Source organism: Poecilia reticulata, linkage group LG5, assembly GCF_000633615.1.
Source record: "Poecilia reticulata strain Guanapo linkage group LG5, Guppy_female_1.0+MT, whole genome shotgun sequence".
NCBI lineage: Eukaryota > Metazoa > Chordata > Actinopteri > Cyprinodontiformes > Poeciliidae > Poecilia > Poecilia reticulata.
In genome coordinates, this window is record NC_024335.1 from 22,569,173 (window position 1) to 22,585,713 (window position 16,541).

The 16,541-nt window shown below is 39.3% G+C and overlaps 2 protein-coding genes across 3 annotated transcripts; one reads left to right on the forward strand and one right to left on the reverse strand.

Moving 5' to 3' along the window:
- Window positions 1–338: 338 nt before the first annotated feature.
- tmem43 (transmembrane protein 43) lies at window positions 339–8,075 on the forward strand. Of its 2 annotated transcripts, none has more exons than XM_008409745.2 (12): window positions 339–503; window positions 2,132–2,278; window positions 2,359–2,493; window positions 3,218–3,312; window positions 3,390–3,439; window positions 3,530–3,599; window positions 3,669–3,739; window positions 4,461–4,588; window positions 4,679–4,753; window positions 5,526–5,627; window positions 5,738–5,855; window positions 6,744–8,075. In XM_008409745.2, exons 1-12 carry the CDS (start codon window positions 354–356, stop codon window positions 6,944–6,946), a joined length of 1,344 nt encoding a protein of 447 aa, XP_008407967.1. In that variant the 5' UTR covers window positions 339–353; the 3' UTR covers window positions 6,947–8,075. The 2 variants fall into 2 exon arrangements, with proteins under 2 accessions (XP_008407967.1, XP_008407969.1); XM_008409747.2 differs by lacking the exon at window positions 339–503 and adding an exon at window positions 955–1,070.
- A 79-nt stretch (window positions 8,076–8,154) lies between these two features.
- LOC103465141 (transforming protein RhoA) lies at window positions 8,155–14,600 on the reverse strand. Its single transcript, XM_008409744.1, has 5 exons — window positions 14,492–14,600; window positions 13,432–13,589; window positions 11,758–11,878; window positions 10,860–10,990; window positions 8,155–9,281 (listed from the first exon to the last, which is right to left on the reverse strand). Exons 2-5 carry the CDS (start codon window positions 13,585–13,587, stop codon window positions 9,108–9,110), a joined length of 582 nt encoding a protein of 193 aa, XP_008407966.1. The 5' UTR covers window positions 13,588–13,589; window positions 14,492–14,600; the 3' UTR covers window positions 8,155–9,107.
- Window positions 14,601–16,541: the final 1,941 nt, after the last annotated feature.

Here is a 16,541-nt window from a genome sequence, read left to right on the forward strand (position 1 = left end):
GAGTTAGAACCTGTCTCCGAGTCACGACTGGCCTCTGAGTCAGGACCTGCCTCCGAGTCACGACTGGCCTCTGAGTCTGGACCTTCCTTCGAGTCAGGACCTGCCCTCCAGTCAGGACAAACCTCTGAGTCAGGACCTGCTTCCGAGTCAGGACCGGCCTCAGAGTCAGGACTGGCCTCTGTGTCAGGACCGGCCTCCGAGTCAGAACCTTCCTCCTAGTCGGGACCTGCCTCCAAGTCAGGACCGGCCTCCGAGTCAGGACTGGCCTCTGTGTCAGGACCTTCCTACGAGTCAGAACCTTCCTACGACTCAGGACCTGCCTATGATTCAGGACCGTCCTACGAGCCAGCAACATGCCTCCGAATCCGGACCGTGCTATGAATCAGATGTGTCCACTGAGTCATTACTGGCCTCCAAGTCAAGACCTGCCTCTGAGTCAGAACCTGCCTCCGAGTCAAAACCTGCCTCCGAGTCAAGGCCTGCCTCTGAGTCAGGACTGTCCTGTGAGTTAGGACCAGGGGTGGGAATTAAAAAGGTTTTTTTTGTTTTTATAAGAAGATTGGTCAAATATGCATTTATGCCAGAAGTTTGATGATGGCAAGAAAAAGTGTGTTGTTTCTGCAAGGTGGTAGGTGTATATTTAGTCTTCAGTCTTAAATTGTAAAAGTAGAAAGTCATGTTTGTTGGAGGTAGAATACTAATTTGTATCCTACCATCTTTTTAATTTAAATTGTTCTGCTTATCTTTATAATTAACTGTAAACTGGCTAGTTGACAGTTTTTTTCTGAACGTGAAACGAAGACTACATTACCCATGATTCTCGACGTCGCGCCATCTGTGCAGTTACGCTCGCGGTTTTACCAAAAGGCCCGCACGCCTGGGCGGAAGCTGAGATTAAACATTTCTATATGACTCCGCCTTTCCTGGGCTAAAGGCGGGACATTCCGTGCCAATATCTAAGCGAACCCTGGCAGGCGAGCTGTTCGTTTGCCTGAACGCGTTTGCTAACATCTTTGTGATTCCTGCCTGCAGAGTTGAACAAAATCAAATAAATGTCTTCAGAGCAGACAGTGAGTGATATAATTTACACGACTTTAGTTTCGCTTCATAGAGAGTATTTTTTATTGTTGCTTTTGTGACATGGTAAAGACTACTTTATACAGTTTTAGCAGTTATGCTTCCTGTCCCTTAAGCATTTAACTCGAAGTTATCTTTTAGCGTTGATCTCACGCTCTAACTCTGTGTGTGCTAGTAACATGGTAGAACTGTGGTAGAATATTAAGGTAAATGTTATGAAAAAACTGAGACGTTACATGTAGGAAGTAATGAAGGTGTGTCAGCTATTGACGCCCAAACACCAAATTTAGACACAGTCGAATACTTTCGTTTGTTTCTTCTTTCAACTCCAAATTGTCTGCTATTATATCAAAGTTGTAAGTGACCCACTTAATTGGAGTGAATTTGCGAATCCCGTCAACTAAATTTGGTGCATTTGTTTTAAAATATGCACATACTAATATTTAAATAATGTGCGATTATTAAAACTGTTACATTAGATAAAAGCGTAGCAGCTGTGTCTAATTATATTGATGCTTTAACATATAAAACATTTCGTGGTGCAAAGAAGCATTCAGCTTCTCAAATTTGTAACAAGTTTTGCAGAAAACTGAAACACGGAGGTAATCCGTTGAATTAAGGCTTAAAACCCACCTGTTTAGTTACCTTTGATTAGTAGTAAGTGAAACATTGATCAACATATTTGATGTCTTTTGTTGATTATTTTAATGACATTTGATAAAAAAAGTTATGCTTATTGCTTAGTTTCATAATTGATGACTGTAAAGCACTATGCCTTGTTAAAATGTGTTATACAAATAAACTTGACTATATAGACTCTAAACTCCGATTGGTTGACGTGGTAGTTTATAATTGCCCATAATAGAGTTGGTGGTGCTATGAAGTAATCAAGTAACAGAAATACTAAAAAAAAAATGACATTCTTAAATCATTTTCACAATTAATTCTGTGCTTCATAAATATTTACTACTGCCAAATTCAGTTTTTACTTTATATGTTTATGTCCTATAGTTTTATTAAACGTTCAGCTGTGTCTTTTTATACTTTATTTTAGTTTTCAGGACCAGCGCCTGACCAACACAGACGTGTAACTGTTAAATCAAATCCTGGATTTCTGGAGCGTCTGAGTGAAACGGCAGGAGGAACAGTCGTCGGCGTTGGTCTGTTTTTCCTCTCCATCTACGTTCTCTTCACTAATGAGGTGAGAAACGGTCTCTGAGCGAGAAAACGGTTGCTTTGAGGACAGAATAAAGAAGAGGTTTCTCTTGTTTCTCTCCTTAGGGTCGAGCTTTGCAAACGGCCCGTTCTCTGGATGAAGGTCTCTCTCAGGTGAAGTCGCTGGACTCTTATCCAATCCTCGACCTGCAGAACAACAACCGCTTAGTTCATCTATCTGCACAGCTGCAAACCCTGACGGTAGGCTGTCGTCGTTTAAAATCTGCACACTTCAGAAGCTTCCTTTTGGTTATTGTGATCCAAACTCATAGCTGGACCAGAGAAAATGGTTAAAACAGAAATCTGTGGTAATTGGTATGCAACAAATTGCAAATGAAAATGGAGGTTTGGACGCTGGGCGACCATCTGCCACGACCAAATGCACAAGAAGAAACAGAAGAACTGATGTAGGGTTATTTTTAATTATCTCCATGAAAGTAAAAGGTTTGTAGCAGAAGAGGGAGGACTATGAGTTCATGGCAGCATTATCTCAGCTGATGCCGTAATCCGGGGAGGCACTGCAGACAAAACAAAATGCCAGACCAGGTGTAGCTTCTATGAAGAGTGAAATAATTGAGAGAAAACATGAAATAATGCAAATTGGAGAGTGGTAGAAGAAGAAAGGGAGAAAAAATAGTCAGTTGTTCAAAGTTTACTGGTATTAGCATTCTTGCCTCTAATTCACTTAAGGAAAGCGACTAATTTTGCCTGTGAAGCTGCGTAGAATTCCACAAATAGATGTGCAGTAATCAAAGACTATATGAAAACATTGAGGGGAAAAATATACAAAATCCGTCACAGAAATGTATTTTTAATGTAAATGGACTTTCTTTTTGTGTAGATTCCTTATTTAGTCTAATGTGTTCCTAGCTTTTCTGCCTGCCCTGTGATTTTGATGGGCTGAATCTGATTTATTCCTGCCCAGCCCCTCCATGACCCCAGCTACAGGGTGGTGGTCCAGGCCGTGAAGCTGCGGCGGCAGGTGGAGATGTACCAGTGGGTGGAGCATAGTGAGAGCAGGTATGTCTGCTCCCTGCAGCTCAGACTGAGAAAAAGTTTTAGAAAGCACCTAAACCTTGACCCTGAAATCATTTCAGGGATTACCAAGAGAATGGAGAAACCAAGACTGAGACGACCTACACCTACAGTGAGTTTGGTTGTATCATTTTAGCACCTGTTGTTGTGTTTCCATCAACTCAACCAGCTTGTGGTGACAAACCGTGGTTTATTTCTTTAGACACGGAGTGGAAGTCAGAGGTGGTCAACAGTCGTAACTTCGATAAGGAAATCGGCCACCAGAACCCGAGGTACTGAAAATGTTTGGAAGATGATTCGCTGATGCGCTGCACGGTTTTAACTCGGCTGCTGGTTCACAGCGCCATGCCGGTGGAGAGTGTGACGGTGGTGGCTCAGGAAGTCCGAGTGGGACCTTTGATTCTGTCCAAAGGTATTTGACCTTCTGAAAATCTTGTCAGAAGCTTTGTTTACACAAATCTTTGTATTTTGCTAATGCTGAAAAAAATACAATTTTGCAATTGCTGTTTTTCCATTAAACAAGAAATTAAAATCACAGGTGAATCAGCTTGTTTACATGATTAGTCATTTAACATCATGGCAGTGACAAATGTAAACAGTTAGATGAGATATAGTGATAATTCAGCCATCATCATCTGTCAGTCATCAGAGGAGAGACTTATTCAGCTGTTGGAGTGACAAACCCCTCATACTTGGGAGCAGCAACTTATGCAACGTTTTGGGAAAATTGTAGTCAGTGATTTTATTGAAGAGCTTTGGATTCAACGCTCAAACGTTTTATGAACTGTGTGATGTTGTGAGAGCTCTGGTGGAGCCAGCTGCACATTGCACAAAAAACAGAAAACATCATCTTCCTGCTGCTTCCTGCTGCTTCCTGCTGTCTTCTTCTTTGAGGTTTTCACCAGTAGTAACGTCCAGCTGTTGATCACGTGGATACGGTCGAAAAGCCACTTCATCAAAGCACAAAAACTTTATCACAAAACGAGTTGTTTTCCGAAATTGGCGGGTTTCCACTAAACAAATTTATTTTCATAATTTAAAATTGTGAAATCTAATGTTTAGTGAAAATGCTGCTCATGATGCTCTCCTCAATTAAATTGATGTTAGTTTTGATTTTGATGGTTCCTCGTCAGGCCTGGTGGAGCGGATCAATGACTTCCAGACTCTCAGACTGAAGGATCTCTCAGCCTTCGATGTGGATCCTTTCCTCTCCGTCCATGATGATTACTTCTATCACACTCAGTTCCCGCTCCGGCCACAGGTCAGCCTCCACAGCTTCTCACAGTATTCAGGTTCCACTTATTGATTTTGGTCAGACATGTGTTTTATTAGTTTATTTTTATTTGATCAGGTCGGGGACGTCCGAGTGAGGTTCTCCTTTGCTGGACTGAGTGGTGAGAACAGTCCCCTCGGCCCGCCGCTAACTGTAGGTGGTCCAATAATAATAATATTAATATATCAGTAAGTGTAAAAGAGATTAATTATTTTTTTTACTACCACATATGGCTGATTAAATAATAAAAAAACACAATAAAACAAGCATCTGTGTCTACATATTATTTCCTAATGTTGAAATATTTCATAGAGAAATACTTCTGGGATCAGGTGAGACTTTAAACTGTTGGTTTATGAATGGAGTTTATCTACCAAAAATAAAAGTCCTCATCCATCCATATTACATATAAATATATAACAATTCTACATAAAAAATAAGAAACTCAAGCATTTTCATCCTTCACAGTTTTCCTATTTTTACAGTCAGAAAATATGATAAAAATCCATATTTTCTTTTCTTTTTTCCTCTCTGACTAAATATACTTCAACTGAAGTTTGAATTAAAAATGAATTTAAGATTATGTTTCTGCAATAGTAGATTGTTTTATTTTAAAGCTGTTTTCACACATCTTTGCCTGCAGTGCCAAAACATGTGATGGATGTTAGAAATGTGTTTTTATTAAATTATATGGAAAGTTCCTATTTATTAGTTGCAGAAACAAATTAATATCCCTGTATTTTTTATATATATTGCATTAATTTAAGATTTTGTCACCACAGTGACTCATGTTTTGAGTCCCTGCAGGAAGTCGGCGTAGAGAAAATGTTTAGTTGAAACAACAAATCCGATAAGAAGCCATGAATGTGATTGTGTTTGGGCTTGTTTGGATGGTGAGTATTGACAGCATTTAAATGTTTTCCAGGTGAGCATCGTAGCCATGCAGAGAGGAGAGAAATTGCTGCCCTTTAAGACAAAGTCTGGAGATTTTCTGGAAATCATCTACCTGGAGGAGCTCACTGCAGAGGTCTGTGTGGATTTACGTTTGTTTCTTTTGGTTTAAAATCTTAATATTTCCCTCCTTTTTTTTTCTAATGTTGTATGTTTCCCAGCTAATGCAGCTGTTTTAATGTGCAGGAAGTGTTTGCCAAGGAGCATCAGTACAACACAATGAAGACGTGGGGCCTGAGGGCTGCAGGCTGGTTCCTCATGTTCGTTAGTATTCAGCTGACCACACGCATCCTCTACACTCTGGGTAAATCAACGCCGACACTGCAGGCCTTGATGTTCAATTCACATTTTTTATTTGCTATGATTATTTTTTCTTTCTTTTGAGTGGTTGTTCATATTAGTATTATTATTAAACCTACGACGGCGTATTACCACCGTTGCTGATGGGGGAGGGTGGGGAGAAGAGGAGTGAATTTTTGCCAAAAATCTTATAATTTCTGAATTTTTTTTAGATAAGGAGGAAATTTCAAAAGTTGAAAATTTTTGACTTTTGAAAATCTGAAAATTTCCAAAAGTGGAAAATTTTCAACTTTTGAAATTTCATGAAATTTCCTGTTTTTTCTTGAAAATTTCTGAGATTAATCTAAAAATTTGTCATTTTTTTTTCGTACCAAATTTTCAACTTTCCAAACTCTGAAATTTATTTTGTTTGTTCTTGAAAATGTTTGAGATTAATCCCAAATTTTCAGAGTTTTTTTGTGAAAATGTACTCCTTTTTTTCTGTTTACAACACTCCATAAATTATCCTGACCATAGTGAGATTTCTGTGTTGAAGGTTTACGTCCTGCAAAGCGACTTGCGTAATCACAACTTTCTGCATTTGTTTACGTCCTGACTTACCGCATCTGACTTCTTCTGGTGAAAAATGATGAATCGTGTCTCACATCAATGACATAAAGCCTGATAAACTGCCGACATGATCATTCAGACTGCAAATGCTTTGAAAACAATAGAATACGTATCCAAATTACAACCACATATGGAAGTCGCATAGATCAGACCTTCGGGGTGAAAAGATGAGAATTGGGCAGAAGCGGCGTATTTTCGGTTTGTCTGCTGTGTGAACGTAGCCTGAGTGTATCAAACAGGAGCTCATCCCATGTATGTTTTTGTCGCTCCGTTTCACTTGCAGTGGATTGGGTTCCTCTCCTCAGAGATCTGGTGTCTTTCGGCCTGAAGATCTTCGCCCTGTGCCTCTCCTGCTCGCTCTCGCTCCTCGTCATCGGAGTCGGTTGGCTTTTCTACAGGCCGTTGGTGGCGGCCGGTCTGGGAGCCCTCGCTCTGCTTCCAGTGTTTCTGGCTCGTTCAGGCCTTCCCCAGAAGAAGAACGAATGACTATCGCAGTGACGATTCGACTTGGGTTCAGCTTGACTGCAGCTGTGCAGCAGAAAACTCAATGAGTTTTTTCATTTTGCCACAGCTACAACTTCAAAATGAGTCTCACAGAAACAGACGGAGGAGTTTGTTGCCTTCACTGATCATTAATCTGCGCCGTGAAGCACATCACTCTGCCAAATAAGACGGGCCCTGCTTTGAGTGTCAACACAACTCAGCAGGCTGGTGTTTAATTATTTCACTTGGTGGTTGATGTGGCTTTGTATTTCACTCATTCATGGACGCATACAACAGACTTTAACTAGAATGGGCTTCATATCCATTATTTTATGGCCAAATTTAATACTAAACTCAGACTAAAATTGTCTCATTTCAGTCCATTTTGTTTTTTTCCCCAGCAGTATAACTACTAAAGCTTAATTTGAAATTTCTGCTGATATTTCTATAAATATCTGACAGTTGCAAAGAACCTAAACTGTAAGAATGGCTGAATGGATGCATAAGACATGCATAGGAAAAGCCGGAAGTATTAAATATTCTTTACTCATCCAGACTTGGAGGAGTATGAAAAACATTAAAGTTTCCTCCAGACATACCGATAATGTTACGGCTTGTTAAGAGGATTTACTTTGTGTTGCTTTTCAACTGGATCACATGCAGAATATCTATGAAAACATGGGGGATAGACAAACTAAATGTTTACACTCGTATGCCACATTTATAAATTGAATTGTTTTCAGGGATGGGATTAGATTAGTTCATGTCTGTGTTTATGGAAGTTGGTCTTATAATTGGGTGTCTTTTAAAGATGCAGAATTTTTCTTGAATCATAAAACGTAGATGGTACAATTTTCCATTTTTCTATTTTTTTGGGTTTCTCTGGTGCAAGTCTGATAATCAGGGAAGAAATTAGTCTTCAAAAGTAAGAAGCTTCTCCATTTGCATCTATGTAGCAAAATGTGAAGTGTTACTTTGTGTGCTTGTTGACTGTGTACCCAATTTATAAACTGCAAAAATATAATGGTGGAGGGGGGAACCAACTTGAAGTAAACAATGGGCACAATACAGGTCACTTGTAAATGCATGTTGAATAAATCCTTTTGGATGTTTGATAAAAGCCTGAACAGATTATTCGGGTCCGTTATCACTGGAATGTACCAATACCGGCTGCAAGCAGGATAAAACAAACAAAAACAAAAAGCAGGCGCTAATTTTGTCCACCAGGGAGCACTGACAAGTTTATTTCAAACTGTTGACATCCTGATTGATACATATAATTTATATCCTACCAAGTAGTTCCAGGGCTTATCAAAAGTTGCTTCCACAAAAATGAGTCCCTAGTCAGGCTCCACAGACGAGACAAAAAGCTAAAAGAGTGGCTTGTATAAATCTCTAATGCCCAGCGTATCTCCTATGTGCACCTCTTGCACTATGGCTGAACCAGAAACCCTGACAAACATTGAAACGGAAAAAAAAAACACCCCAAACTGGCCAACAGTGAAAGTTTTAACCCAAGAAAACAAAAAAATCCACCTGAAGCCGGCGTTACATTTAAGTTCTGGTCCTCAGTGTGTCTCAGTCAAGTCAAGCAAATTATCAAGATTCTTACAAAGTAATTTATTACACAAAACACTTGTGATTTTAGCAAAAAACCAGTTTCCAGTATAATAGTGTGCATTGGATCACAATGCACAGAGGATTGATTTTAATATTAGGAGGCGCGCCGCCGGGTTTAGACTGGCTGCGTGCCTCGGTTTGTTGGAATAGTTAAAGGACTTCAGGTCACAGTGTGCAGGTTCTTCACCCTAGTTGGCTGTGGACACATTCCTCAGATCAGCAGGCAGGGCTTAAGCACTTAACTGTAGTTGGCAAGTATGACACAACAGCACCCCGGGGTGACCTTTACAATTACATACAACATGTTTAAGGAGCTTTCATTATGGCAAATTTTACTCATGTTAACAGTACAAAAAAGTATTTTCCATAACCTTAAAGTTGAATACTGATGACCTGACTACTTTTGCTTAAGACAAAACAGTAGAAGCGTTACACCTTTAGTAAAAACAGGGGAGAGCAGTCTTTGTGTGTGTTTATCTGGGGGTGGGGTTGACCTAATTCTCCTCCTTCTACCCCCTGCAGGAAGCAGTCCTCATGCCCCAGTTTACAGTAGGACGCATTTATTGCTCTTCTTTCCCCGCCTGGCCTGTAGTGCAGCCCTGGTGGCCATCTCGAACACTTCCCTCACGCCATCCTTTGTTTTTGCAGAGCACTCCATGTATCCGAAGGCACCGATCCTGTTGGCCATATCCCGGCCATCTTCTGGTTTCACGGGTTCCTGCAGGAAGGGGAGAACAGAGCGGCTTTTAGGAAAACCAACAGCTGATGCGAGGTGGGGGGAAAAAGGATGTAAAATATGAACATGCACCAAGAAATTGATTGATGACTGAACCAGCTGGTATTCAGTCTAATAAGCCCTGATCAGTGACCTGCTGGTCAGAAACTTGAATCCAATCTTATTCCACTGAAAAAAACACACCATGCTAAACACTCAGGCTGCACAGAAAAACCCCTTTAGTAAGGATGCTGCTAGTGACTGAAGGAGACTGAAAGTCAGCAATTTAAAGTGTTAAACAATGATCTAAGAAGCTGCTAAATGTCTTTTCTAGAACATGTCAAAATGTCTCGACTGTTTAAGGTGATGAAATGCTAAAGAAAGCCGTTTCAGCAAATAAGTCTGAACAACAAAGTTGCTGCTTTATCTTCATTAGCTTCCACTTCCCGTCTGTCATGGAACATCCTGGATTTGGGAATGTTGGCAGGCTTTTTGAAATCTCAGCGTTAAAGGAGACCTATTATGTAAAATTCACATTTTACATGTTTTCATGCTTCTGTTTGGGTCTTAGCTGCTTCTAAAACCCGGTGCTTTAAAAAAAACTCACCTGGCCAGCTGTGTTCTGCCAATAAGTTCACGTTTTTTGGTGTATGGAAAAAGAGCTGTCTCAAAATCCTCCTGATTGTTAAAACACAATGCGTCGTTGCCTAGTAACCCCAGCCGAGCCCAGCTTGTCACCTAGGAAACCAAGCAGAGCTCCAGGATGTTTGGTCAGCTGGTTTTACAGCTGAATGTGCTGTACAATGGCTGCTAGAAGAGGCAAGTGTTTTGTTGTTGAAACCATTCTTGTTGGTTGTGCAGGGGGCTCTATTTCTGCTTTTTAAAGATCTATGGTTGTATAATGGCCCACCTGTTTGCAGCCATTTTCACATGCAAGTGTAAACTTTGAGTTGGGGGGAGTGGCCAGCAGCAGCTTGCTATGATTTAAAGTGACAAAACGTCATAAAACAGGTCAAAACAGGAGGAACAGAGCAGATTAAAATCTCATTATCTAAGAATAATTTTGTGTAAAAATGTAATGAAAATGTTTTGCATAGCCCGTAGACTTATCCTAACCTCTTAAAGGAAGCATAATCGATCCCTTTTAAGGTAAGAATCGACATTCTCTTGGCATTTGGAGACCGTTTTGTAACACTATCCATAGGACCAGACAATATACTTTCTTACTGCAATTATCAGTGTGTGCAGTATTGCATCCCCTCTGGAATGGCTATTGTATGTTGGCTATTGTAGTCTAAGATTCATCAATTCATGCTTTGGATCCCAATAATACATTCAACCAGTTGGAGTCTGACTGCAGTAGATGCCAAAACCTGTCAGACGACATGAACAGAGGGTGGATTTTTTTTTACAGCTACTCAGTATTTTGCAGCTATTGTTTATCACAGGAAAGTAGGACAGTCATACTTTCAGTGCTGTTCTCATATTTTTATACTATAGCTCAAAAGAAATTGGAATCAGCACAAATGGATATCAGCGGGCCAAAGCTGTAAATCATCCGCACAGATCTTTCTGGTTTACCTGCTTCATTTTAGCTAGCTCCCTCCGAGTGTGATCATCGTTGCGCAAATCCTTTTTATTTCCCACCAGTATGATGGGAACGTTGGGGCAGAAGTGTTTCACCTCGGGGGTCCACTTCTCAGGGATGTTCTCTGAGTAAAGGGACAGCAGACACCAGCAGTCAGATCAAAGACACAGCTGGAGCAAGAAGCATCATCACACAAAAAGAGTGCACTGAAAAGAAACAAAAACCCTTTCAACTCTGAGGTTTTACTCACGAGGGCACAATGTACTTAATTCACATGTTTAAGGCTGTTTAAGTGTAACCTCTTCTGGGCAAGAACACTCAAATTCTCACTGTCATTTATTAAAAATATGTGTTCAACAGGTTGCAGAATCACGGAGGCGTTTTCTGTACGGCTTTTGCTGCCCGTTTGGGTCATTTTCCTGTTGGACGTTCTAATTCTGCACAATTTGAGGTGTATTCAGAGCTAATGTACATTTATTAGACAAAGCTTTGTTTGACAGGCCATATTAGTCGAGTTTATTTCTGATTATACTGTCATTAACGTTTCACATGCAAACTGAGAAATTTAGAGTTGGTGATGAAACTCTGCTTTTGGTCATTTCTCTGTTCACTCCTGAAAAGATTAATAATATAAATGCATCTAATAGCTGTCTTTATACTCTTTATGTTGCTAATTGTTTACGCTGGTAAAGGTCATAATATTTTTATTTATACACATAAAAAGCTTTCAAGACATCTGTACTGAACCATAACAATTTTGGATGAAGAATAATAAATGTCAATTAATAAAGATTTTCCTATGCACTGAGAACAATTATACAAATCGAATTGCTGTAAAACTAGATCATAAACATGAACCACAACATCCACAGAATCCTGATTTTAACTCACCAAGACTGTCTGGGCTGTCAATGGAGAAGCACATGAGTATGACATCAGTGTCTGGATAAGAGAGTGGGCGGAGTCGGTCATAGTCCTCTTGACCTGCTGTGTCCCAGAGCGCTAATTCAACCTGCAAGGAGTTTAACGTTATCAGCCGACCCCCAGCATTGAAGGTATGCATGCGTTTACAAGCTCATAATGGTCGTAAAGGTATACTATTTTACTCTGAGCATGATGCATCTCTCATTTCTTTACTCCAAACAGTCTCTGAATATTTCTAGCTCTTGATTGACAGTGTAGAAAAACAAATATAAATATTAATTAAAAGCAAACTTCTGTTAGCAAAGAGCCCCAGGGTCATACAGTTTCTAAATTACATCAGGCCCACATGTGGTTAAACTGAATATGTTTAACTTAAGCTTATATTGAGAGATGTGGTAAAGGAAGCGCTTTTCATTTTGACCACTCAAACCACTTGTTCACCCATTTGCACTCAAAAAACACACGTTTATACACAACTGGGGGCCCAGGGCCTATCGTATGGCAGGAGGAAGCTGGAATCGAACCTTCAGCCTTCTGACTACAAGCCGACTACTCTACCCACACAGCCACAGTCGCCCCCCCAGATGCACCAACACCAGATGATTTTATGTTCAACTGGTCCTAATCGATAATCTACTGGGCAAAACTAAAAATTCCCATCTTTTTTCAGGCAGTGGATGCATCATACATGTACTTAAGCACTACCAGGTCACTGACAATCTTCACCGTTGAAGTTAAAACAGCTGCTGAAAGATGATGCAACAGCCCTAGGTATCAGTGAGGTGTTAAAAAAAAGAGAATAAGGACTAAAGTCGAATTTTGCTTCAGGCAAATGACAGGAAGTTAGGCGTCAGCTGGAAGTATTACAGTCAAGTTACTCTGTTTTATCCTTTTCAAGAGTCCAATTCTGTCAGAGGGGAACACGCAGGAGTAGGAATTGTCTTTTGTGAATATCACAGTTAAAGTAAGTATCTACTAACTGTAAAGGGAATATAAACAGGATGCTATTTGAAATGCTATCCATAATAACCGTGCTAAAGACATGCTAGGATGCTAAAGTCAGCTTAGAAATGGCAACTCTACGTGTTTTGTTATTGCTTTGTAGTAATAGTAGATTCCTGTTTAACGTTAGAGCTGTCTAACACACAGTGTGACTTCACTTCTGTCCTGATATTAATAACAAACATTTGATTATGACAGGAAGGATGCTTAAGACTCATTTAAAGTGATAGTAAATTCATTTAACATTTCCTCTCAAAAATTAAATTGGATGACACCTATTTGAAAAAGTGAACATCTTATGATATGGTGCACTCTAAACTTTTAAGTGTGAAAAACAAAACAAAACAATGAGATATGCTGTTTTTCCTTACAAGAAGGTTTTATTTATAAATACCTAAAATAACATTTTACCATATTTGTAGACTTTCATCTATGTAGAAAGAGAGAGCTCTGTAACTTTGGCCAGTTTTAAGGAATAGCTTTTCTTTCTTTCTTTTATTTTTTACTATTTCGCGGGGTATAATGACATTTCTATTATTTGTGAATGGGAGAAGTAGAAGAGATCTGAGCAGACATCACCTGCTGAAACCTAATAAAATGCTGTTTGACTGAAACGTGGAAGAGGAAAACAATCCCTACCTGTTTCCCGTCAACTTCAATGTCAGCGACGTAGTTCTCAAACACTGTGGGCACGTAGACTTCAGGAAACTGGTCCTTGCTGAACACAATGAGCAGGCAGGTCTTCCCACAGGCTCCATCTCCCACTATAACCAGCTTTTTCCTAATTGCTGCCATCGCTAGAGAAAAGAGGGCATAAAAAAAAAAACAACGGATGTCAGTCACAGTACCAGAGGTCTTTAACAGGGTGGGTCATTTTTATTATGCAACTTTCTAGCCCCGCTGCGCCCGTGATAAACTATGAGCACATCGCAGGTTCAGCTGTGTTGACACAACCCAAGCCCCGACTAAAACCAACACCCGGGGCGAACATCCTGACTTTCTGTCACTGCATCATTATGGCTGAAAATACTCTGCATCAAATACAGCAAATAAGAATGATAGGCATAAAAGCGACTGTCTACATCTATCTGATTGATGTCGGATTTATTACTTTTTAGCCAAATTAGAGATCTCTTCTTTTCCGATTATACATTTCCGCTGCGATTGTGTTGGCCACCCCGGCATCAGGCTCGGTTAAATATTCCTTCTGACCTACTTTGTTGTAAATTACTGACACACCTTTTCGCGAATCGTTGCAGAGCTTTATGACCTGGATAAGACCAGGCTAAAATAATTTTCTGTTTACAAAAGACTTAATGTTAGCTGCGGAGGCTAACTAGCTATGACAGGATGTAGCCTAGAAGCAAAGTTTTATATTATCTTTACAATTCACATGGACTTTATGGTTTATAAAAACAATTCTGAAACAACACTCTATTAGTAGGATCGTCCTATGAGCCAAATTAAACACAATTTGCTCTAAAGTCGTATACCGGCACGGCTAGCTGGCTAACAAGAATTAGCTTGGCAGAACGGAAGTCAAGACGAGTTTTATCGTTCCATTAGCTAGGTGGCTAACACTGGCAAAGAGTCGGTAGAAAATCTACTTTAAAAAATAAACCAACTACATTAAACTGTAAATAATAAACCCAGTGAAAAAAAAGAAGGTATATTTTGTTTGTAGGAATGATGAACTTACGTAGTGATTGGTTAGAAGATTGTTGAACTGAAGTCAAAGTAGCGCTTTGTTAGCCTCGGTGTCTGCTGCTGATGCTACAGGATTAACAGGAGGGAAGTGAGGGGGTGGGGACAACCAAACAGTTCAAAACTGACTACATTCCCGGTGATGTATCTATATACATCAATATTATAACGTATCAATATATATCCGGGTTGATTATCTACATGTTATGTAGTCGATATGGATGTTTTATATGTGCGTTTTAACTTCGGAAATAGATAATCAACCAGGATTACTGCAAAAAGACATAAGAAAATAACTACTGATGAACGAGATAGATAGATAGATAGATAGATAGATAGATAGATAGATAGATAGATAGATAGATAGACAGACAGACAGACAAACAGACAGACAGACAGACAGACAGACAGACAGATAGATAGATACCAATTTTGTTTAGTCAATCTTCAGACTAGGAAACATAAGAGAACATGTTATTCAGATAAATGTTGTCTATTTGTCTATTTGTACAATGGGAACTATGACAAATAAGTCTGGATGAAGACCCAAGCACAGTGCAGAAGACAGTGAGGAAGGTAAAACATTTAAAATCTCCAAAGCTCAGCAAAGAGGACCATTTTTGGGTCAACAAGTCTCCATAGCAATCATTAGATGGTGAGCTCGAGGTAGTGTTCTGCAGTTTTTAGACGTGTCCCTGGTTCAACACGCCCAAATCAAATGGCTGAATTATATCCTCAGGATGCCATCTTGCTAATGACCTCGTTATTTGCCTTGCACATGTTGAAGCAGAGACACATCTAAAGATCTCAGGATACTTGCCCTCTTGGGCAAGGTTCGAGGCTGCTTAAGAAAAAAATAAATACTCAAAGTGTGCTTAACTTTATTGGGACGTTGAGAATAAGCTCAACCTTTTACAAGGTTAATCTAATCATGAAGCATATCATGTCCACTGTGAAGTATGGTGGAGGATCTGTGATCAAACCTTTTAAAATACCAGGAAATGTTAAATACAAATCGGCCTTTTCCAGAAAACTAGAAATGAGTGATCACTGGGCTTTTTCTGCAATTCAAAACAGAAATATAGAGAGCAGATAAAGGACTGTCTGTGGGGTTATAGAAGTTAACACTGGTGAGCTTGTAAAAATAGAACTAATTTGTATAGTCAACAAATATAATAGACTATAAAGATAGATCTTTCAGATATTTTTGGTTGTGAGCTTTTACTACTGCAATAAAATATGAATTTATTAAAATTGGTTATAACAATAAAGGTTAACATTTATATGTTGACGTTTTTACTCTTACATCTGATCTAGTCTTTTACCATACACCAAATAAAACACGTGGATTTAGGAACATTAGTGTTGAAGAATTGGTAAAAAAAAAAAAAAAAGAACAGGAACAGGAAATGTGATCTTTTTTATATAAGCTGCACTCAGTCTTTTCAGATCCCATAATTGTCTAAAAAAAGAGGAAAAGATATTGAAGTAGAAATAATTATTTTTCAATTCTCAGTCGGTGCAGCAGCGCACTAATAGCTGCAGCTTTTATTCTAATCCTGATAAGAGGCTTTCTCAGTGTTGTTCAGCTGCAACTCGTGGAAACCAACTCAGATGCGTTTCCATGAAAACCTCTCATTCATCTGCGCAGTGAAGTGGTCAGTCATTGAAAAGGAAGAAACATATTTTCTTCTCTGAAATCCAAATGATGATGCCCTTCTGAGAATTAACAAAAAAAAAAGCCTCCTCACAGACGTTCTTTATCGTCTGCAGTTCTTTGTTAAAGTGGCCTTGGCTAGATGAAAATGAAAGGAAATTCTGTTTCCCATCTAAAAAGGAACATATTAAGAATACATGCTACTTATATCATGTCCTTTATTTGGATTGTAAAAAATATAAATTACTGCTGGAAAACAAATAATTTTAGTAGCAACATAACTTTACTTACAGTCCTTCTCAAATGTGAATAATTCCAGGTGTTTTCTTGTACATAAACGTCACTACAATAGAAAGTGGTGTATAATTATGAAATGGAAGGGGAATAA

Coding starts and splice junctions, on each gene's coding strand:
- tmem43 (XM_008409745.2), top strand. CDS start 354: ATGCCTCCGAATCCGGACCGTGCTATGAATCAGATGTGTCCACTGAGT. Junction 504..2,131: donor CTCTGAGTCAGGACTGTCCT/GTGAGTTAGGAC, acceptor ACTTTATTTTAG/TTTTCAGGACCAGCGCCTGA. Junction 3,600..3,668: donor ATCGGCCACCAGAACCCGAG/GTACTGAAAATG, acceptor GCTGGTTCACAG/CGCCATGCCGGTGGAGAGTG.
- LOC103465141 (XM_008409744.1), bottom strand. CDS start 13,587: ATGGCAGCAATTAGGAAAAAGCTGGTTATAGTGGGAGATGGAGCCTGT. Junction 11,879..13,431: donor TTGAAGTTGACGGGAAACAG/GTAGGGATTGTT, acceptor AACTCCTTGCAG/GTTGAATTAGCGCTCTGGGA. Junction 10,991..11,757: donor TGACAGCCCAGACAGTCTTG/GTGAGTTAAAAT, acceptor CCCTTTACTCAG/AGAACATCCCTGAGAAGTGG.